This window comes from Montipora capricornis, chromosome 6 (genome assembly GCF_036669925.1).
Source record: "Montipora capricornis isolate CH-2021 chromosome 6, ASM3666992v2, whole genome shotgun sequence".
In the NCBI taxonomy this organism is placed as follows: Eukaryota; Metazoa; Cnidaria; class Anthozoa; order Scleractinia; family Acroporidae; genus Montipora; species Montipora capricornis.
The window spans coordinates 29,741,265-29,749,151 of record NC_090888.1 but is presented as its reverse complement, the minus strand read 5'-3'; the positions used below and the strand labels follow the sequence as shown (position 1 = coordinate 29,749,151).

The 7,887-nt window shown below is 40.0% G+C and overlaps 1 protein-coding gene across 1 annotated transcript; it reads right to left on the bottom strand.

The window, feature by feature from the left end:
* Positions 1–446: 446 nt before the first annotated feature.
* On the bottom strand, positions 447–935 carry LOC138053609 (uncharacterized). Its single transcript, XM_068900212.1, has one exon. It carries the CDS (start codon positions 933–935, stop codon positions 447–449), a length of 489 nt encoding a protein of 162 aa, XP_068756313.1.
* Positions 936–7,887: the final 6,952 nt, after the last annotated feature.

Here is a 7,887-nt window from a genome sequence, read left to right as displayed (position 1 = left end):
TCCACTATGAGCAGCAGTCTCGTGAACCAGCAATTGACTGACATGATGCCCCTTCAGCAGAATCATTGCATGTTTTTCATCCCAGGACAGTGCCACTGCTTCCTGCCAATGACCGCCAACTCGCAAGGTTCCATTTAGTAACACTGGTCTCAGGTTTGCTAGCTTGCTTGATTTCTCGACTTGACTTGATGTCTTCAAAAAAGCATTCATTCTGGACACTGCAGACAATTACATGGCTTGCTTGATTAAGTTCCTCCAAAGTTAATGATCCAAGGACGCGGGCAGCTCTCTTACTCATGGTCCAATGACAAAACCAGACTATCCAAGTGACCCATCACTGTAAGGTTAACCACGAACCACAGCTCCCAATAAGTTCCTTTAGTCCTCTTCCTACATTCGATAATGCGTCATCACTATTGGTAGTGATGGTGGAGTTAACATCACTATCATGAAGCTCGCACTTCTGTATCACTGTCTGAAACTTCTTCCACTGCTGCATTCGGCCAATAACCTTCTGGCTCCCACAGAAACTCTGGCCCTCGCCACCAGCGATGCTGACTGGTTAGTCTCTGAGGCTTTAGACCACGTGTAGCTTTATCTGCGGGATTCATTCGTCCTGGACAATGTCTCCATTGATCAGGGGTAGTCACCTCGCGTATTTCAATTACACGGTTGGCAACGCATGTCTGAAAACGCTTGCTGTTATTCTTAATATACTGCAAAGTGGTTTGAGAATCTGTCCAGAATGTGGTGCCGCTAATCTTGTACGTCAGCTCAGCCATTAACACTCTGTACATCTTTACAGACAATGTAGCTGCTTGCAGTTCAAGCGCCGGGATCGAGATCAGCCTCACAGGCGAACTTCTGGACTTTCCAACCAGGAATGAACATTTGATAGCTCCACTTGTATGAACAAATCTAAGGTAAGAGCACATGCCATAACCGTCCTCAGAAGCATCTTAGAACAAATGCAGAGATACATCAAGTACTTCTGTCTGATCAGCAAAATGGCACCGTGGTATCTGAACTTGTGACAAGGCAGCCAACTCATTCTTCCACTTATTCCAGTGGCACTGCAGGTCTTCAAGAATTTCATCATCCCATCCCAGATTCGGTTTCCAAAGTTTCTGTAAGATCTTCTTTGCTTTCAGTACAATTGGGCAGACAAATCCCATAGGGTCATACAGAGCGCCTACTGCTGACAGACTTCCACGCTTTGTTAGTGGCTGGCTAGGCTCAAGAGCCTTGAATAGGAAGACATCCCTTTCTACATGCCACTGGACTCCTTGTGTTCTTTCTACTAGGAGATCGTCGAGATCCAAGTCCAGGTTCGGTCTTGCACGCTTTTCGTCCGGTATCACAGACAGTACATCTCGACTATTGTTCATCCATTTTGTCAGTCTAAATCCGACTTCACCAAGTAAGCTTGTTACATCCACAAATGAATTTGCCTCGTCTACTGTTTTCACTGTCTTGAAGTCGTCTACATAGGAGTCTTTCTTCACAGCATTTACAGCGTCTTCACTGAAGTTTCCTCTGTTATCTTCTGCAGCTCTTTTTAGTATGTATTTGTGCTTTTTAGGTATTAAATGCAGAACTTTCCACGCTGAACAAGCGGAGCTATTACGAGAAGCGAAAGATGTTATCAAAGTGCCTGATCATACCTATGAAAAGAGAGAGAGAGAGAGGGGGAAACAAATGTAGAGTAAGTCTGACAATGGCAACCGACCTTGAGCAATTTTAGTAAGGATGACACTCTCGGGTCGAATACGCTTCCGCATGTGTTGATCAGTGCTCAACAAATTTTTGCATACTCACTCTTGCCCCTTTGTTACATTAATTTGGGACCATGTTGATATTCGTGGTATTCCTGGCATTGCATTCTTGTTTTCTAAATTTAGCATTGCTGCATTTTCATGTAGGAGGAGAGTGATGCATATGAAATTGATTGGGATGGCCCTGTCCCATGGGAAGATTTTGATGATCAATCAAGTGTTGCAGTTCCAGAGACAGATAGGCCTTTTTCAGACGAAAGATACGAAGAACTTACTGGTTTGATTGATCCACTGTCCGAAAGCTGTAATTATGGCATAGACATTGTGTTGGAGGTTCTAGCATTCTTGCAAGAAAGGCCAAATTAACTCATTTCACAATCAAGAATTACAAGCAGTGTTTTTCTTGACTTACTCTGCTGAATAAAAGTAGCCCATTGAAGGACACTTTGCTCTGAAACTCAGAAAAAAGCGAACACCTGAAATAGTTCTTGAATATTAATTTTTTGGGGTTGCGAGAAAACACTTCTCACCATCTGCATTGTACCATGAAAACATTTCAAACTTAAGTAGAGGAAAGTCAGATTTTCAAGACTGTGATATATCCATTCGACTGACTATTACTAAGGTATTTTTCATGATCTGTGCACATGTAAGAGTGAAAAGTGGATTGAGGGGGAAATGGTAGTGTGGGAATGTGGCTAATTGTGTACACAAAGAGGCAACACAAGATTCATTCATGGAATAAAGCACATTCCCACTCAATACGAGCAAAAGTACATGTATTCGTGTAATCTTGTCACCCTTTACAATCTTTATGTTAATTAGAATGAAAAAATTAATTAGTCTTGCATAACAGTTTCTTCTTTTATATACCTTAACAATGCCACCCATATGACCTGTCTATGGATGATTTAACCTTTATTGTTAAGCATTTTGCCCTGGATCCAGTTTTGTCATTGACACTCGGCGGGGATGACAATCTTGCCATAGTGGCCAGCTGAAAGGAGCCATCACAGTCAAAATAGTCAGATTTCTGCACAAAATTTTATTTGGTAGATAAATTTGTCAGGGCAGAAGTTTGGAAATTTAATTTTCAAATAAAAGTTCAAACATCATAGCATTACTTTAATGGTAACGAAGCTATAACCTTAACATCCTTGTACTCAGGTTCTTTTAGACGTTCCAAAATGGCAGTTTGGAGAAGCCCCCTGCAAACAACAGATAACTTGTCCATAAATAAAAGCATAAAAAAGCAATCCAAACTGTTATAATCCTATAATTTTGGACGCACATGACCTCCTATCTGGAAGGGCCTTCTCCTATTTCCTACAGTATAAGGAATGTCATGAAAAACACATCTCAAATGGAATGTCAACATACGTGCACATGTCACCCTCTTTGTGTTACAGTAGTCCAAAATAACAGGGGATGACAAAACAACTAAATTTTGAACCATGGTTGAGTACCAGTACAGTCTTATGGTACATTAAAATTTGGACTTCCATCCATCATTGCCATTTTTAGGCAGGTTTGAAATGCCTCAAAATTCTCAAAGTGCTGTGGTGGATACAAAAGTGGCATCATCGATTGCATCAAAAGTGACTGAGATACCTCCTGTCGAGGGCATAACACAAGCACCTGTCGTAGCTCTCTGAAGAGGAAACAAACGATGAACACAATCAAAAAACTTTGACCAATGATGTCAATGGATAATCAACCAGTAATGACTGATCACAGACAAACTGTTTACAAAGGTAATCTCTCATTGACTTCACATTAAGTATTTGCGCAACTCTGTCGGTCGATCAACTTAAGAATGATAAGTAACTGATCAGTTTAATATTACCCATCAATTACAATCATACATACAATCCGGGTCAAAACACTTCGGGACACTTGTCAAATTTTGGGCGAAAAGTAGAGAATTTACTGTACATGCTTTCATCATCATATGAGCACGGTTTGTTCTTCTTTCGCTGCCTTTTTTGCGCCCCCTTCCCCCCAGACAATGTTGAAACATGCTAACGATCGATGAATGGATCTTGATTTTGGAGACCGTGAAAAATCAACATTGTAATGGGGGGAGGAAGAAAAGCACGAATTGTCCCGACAGTTTTGACCTGGATTGTCTGAGAAAAGAATTTCTTGATAATTGGTCTCAAGCCTGGTCAGGTTCATTGAATCTCATTAGAGAATTATCTCTGACAGTAAAACAATATATTGCACCGGTGTAGAGGTAGTGTGAGCAAGGATTGTCAAAACGGTGGGTTGCGTTACCATGAGCAGTCAACAGTTCTCGGCCACATTTCTCGGCTAAGTAAATGAAAGATATTTAGGTTTAGAAATGACTTTTAAAAAAGATGCTGCAAAAAACATAATAACCCTTTCTTTTCTATTCATACAAGCGCTTTTTGGCTTTAAACGATCACCGGGTGGGTATTTTTCAACATTTCTCACCCTAAAAACAGCAAAAGATCAAATTAGATGTTAGCTTATTCTTTTCAAATAGCCGAGAAATGTTGAAAAATGCATTAAGCGTTTTCTTGTTCAGAAACGAACGCCAATTAAAGATCAACGAAAGTGTGTATAACACAACACGCCATATATTCTGGTAGCTACATCAAAGGCACAACCAGAAAATGTGCTTTTAGGAGTGAGAAATGTGAGTGAGAACTGTTGCTGTTGTCAACAACAGCTTGGGTCACGCAACAGACAATGCGGTTTTGTATGACACTGATTGAGTGTCAGCAAGATGACACGCAGAAATTTGGCGAAGCAAAATCTACAGAGACGTGAATGTGGCTCTTTCCTTTGAACTATTCTATTGTCTACGCGATTTGCTGTCCTTCAACTTGTGAGCAATCGAACTCTGCTTAGCAAAGTCAAATGATTCTGCAGCTCGAAAAAGCGGCCGCTAACTGCGCGGAGTCTAATAACGAGTCTCCTGAAAATGTTCTTCGCTGGTTCCATAAAACAGACTTTACTACAATAACACAATTTTTAACGCAGTGTTACAAATTGTTTACTATTTTGAGGACATATGTGATACGGTTTCCAGTTTTATTCGATGAAACTCAGTTTCAAACAATCCGGGTCAAAACACTTCGGGACACTTGTCAAATTTTGGGCGAAAAGTAGAGAATTTACTGTACATGCTTTCATCGTTATATGAGCACGGTTTGTTCTTCTTTCGCTGCCTTTTTTGCGCCCCCCTTCCCCCCAGACAATGTTGAAACATGCCAGTGATCGATGAACAGATCTTGATTTTGGAGACCGTGAAAAATCAACATTGTAATGGGGGGGAGGGGGAAAAGCACGAATTGTCCCGACAGTTTTGACCAGGATTGTAGGTGCATTCATGCACATCTCTGGGATAAAATAAATTTGCATACCATCGCACTCACTTTCATTGATGAAGAGAATAACCATGTCTTTCATATCTTTGTGATCATCACCATCAGGAAAGGTCAATACTTCGTTCACTTCGTTCCTTGTTTTGCATGTAGGATAAAAATAAAAGCCATTACTAATTACAAAGATATTATGCTTACCTAGAGAATCTGCTATCATGACAAGGGTCCAACATGTTGGAAATGGTTTTTAATGGGCCTAACCCCAAGAAATATTTTTGTGGCGGCAGATTCCTTTGCAGTAATTTTATCATCATAAACATGGGGTCATCTGCTTTATTTTTGAGTCATGAGCATGTAAAACCAAAAGAAGCAGCACTCTTTCACAGTGGCTTCCATTGATATGACATGTCATCAATAAAACAAATCTTTTTATTAAGGCACTAAGAGGTCTTACAAAAAGATACATGTATCTGGTTTTTGAAGCAAGAAAGAGTGCTTCTGTCAATCTAGAATAAGTACTCACGTCCTTGCAACTATAGGAAACCACCTTAAGCCAGGTGCTTGGTTAAAGCCATTTTACAGCACAGGTTATAATCTACCGTAAGAGTTGTAGTGCACCCACTGACTGATAGCTGGTTAATACGGTTTTTGTCCTCAGAGTCAGCCATAAGTACCTGGAAATCAGATTGCAAGGTATTCACTCACTGACCCCCCCCCCCCGACCAAGCAATGGTCTTTAATAAAATACACGTTTGACATTTTGCAAAGAAGCAACCATCAGCGGGTGAAAGTTGCAGCAGACTTTCATAATTTTATTAATTATTACTGTAACTGTCTGGGCTTTAATCCAGAAAAGTGGGTAAGTAATAACTAAAAGCACGTATAAAAGGCTATACAAACTACTGTACTGGGAATACCTTCCTGATGTAATCAGCCACTAAGGTATCTTGAATGTCTGAGATGTTGGCATATGATATCGCTTTGGAAATATCTTGGTTTATCAGATACCAATAGCACACCGGTGAAAGTCTTGGGAAACCAATCTCACAGTGAGCTATAATCAACCGCCCTACACATTTCATAAGCCCAGAAAAGGCTATTCTGGCATTGTACACTGGAACCAATCGAGTGGGTGGGTCTTCAAACAGTTGGCAAAACCCAGAGCCATTGTCCACATCTGCAAGCTTTGCAAACACTTGATAAAAAACTTCCCTCCTAGATCCTTATAAATTTATCATACCCTTGTGCTCATCTTCAGCTTGTACATGAAGCAGACTTATAAAAGGTGTACCATCATCATTATCATCATCATCAATATTGTCAGGAGCATAATTATTGACAGCTATTATATCAAAACATGGTAAAATTCATATGATTAAAGGATCCCTCACAACCATAATACCTTGCGCGCGCGAAATGTGAAATCCTCCATTTTCTCTGCCATCTGTTATCGGACATTTCGGAAAGTGAAAAGAAATCCTCGTTCACCCTTGTACATCTGCCTCACTTAGGTCTTAAACTTCCTCAAATGCGTTCTAAAATTATCAGTCCTTATACTTGACTAGTTATTTTCTCATTTTTCTCCTGTTTGGAGGCAAATTTGTCGGTTAAACTGGAGGTCTTCGATGGCCTTTCATGTTCCTCAGCGCGGACGACCACAGGCAACTGAAGGAACAAAGAGAATTATCCTTCGAGAGTCAACTTTTCGCCTATGGAATGAAAGGAAAGAAAGGTTAAATATCAAGGGGCTAAGTAACAGCCAATTTGCTGAGATTTTGCTTCATCAAAACATCGAGGAGCTTCGTGCTAGGAGCAGTTCCTGTCAAGAATTATCGCCAGCTGAAACCTCTATCGACAACGGACCCAGCTCAAGTAAGGTTTCAGTTCTGTTCATCTATTTCTCTTCAAGGCCAGTGTAGATTCGTTTTGGTTTTTCAAACCGTGTTATATATATCTAAATCCAGTAAGCAAGAAGTGTTTTCCACTTTTTAGCATGGAGTTTGATTTTTGGTCGGCTCATTCTAATGATGTTCTGTCTAGGTAGACGTGACCTCTTCCAATCTACCCCTTTGGGTAAAAGAGCAAGGATCGAAACTGACGTGTCTCCTGTGCTTCCAGGCAGAAATGACGAGGACACAAATACACTGTGAGTGCACACGTTTTACATCAGTTTCACTGGACGTTTAGGTTTATACTAATGGGAGGCGGGATGAATGCATGCAAATGGACATATCATCATATTATTATATGGCAACAGTGTTTCCAGTGCATGTCTAGATGTTTAATTATCAGATCACAAGAATGAAATTGGAATCACCAAAGTGTACCATGAAATACCGTAAACTTCATTTAGACATTTGGACTTGCAGAGTAGCAATTGCTGCTAGTTGAAACAGTAACAAGATGTTTTATGTACCTACCATGAGAAATTTTTACTCCTAGGTTTTATTGAAGAATTATCTTTACAAATATTTCATAATTTATTCGTTTATGTTTTGTAATCTTTCTTTCTTCTATATATTGAAATTTTGGAATTTATAACTTTTGATTGGGGCACTCCTGGTAGTGGAAAGGTTGATAAATGATTGTCTCGTTTGTTTTCACTCTAGGCACACAAGTAAACTGGAGAACTTTAACTCCATGCTCCTGAAATATGCTTCGAAATGAATTACATTTTCGTAAGTATCAACCATTTTTACTGCAATTAGATTTCTCTTTTTTCATGATTGTTTACTCCCCCCCCCCCCCCCTTCCCTTTG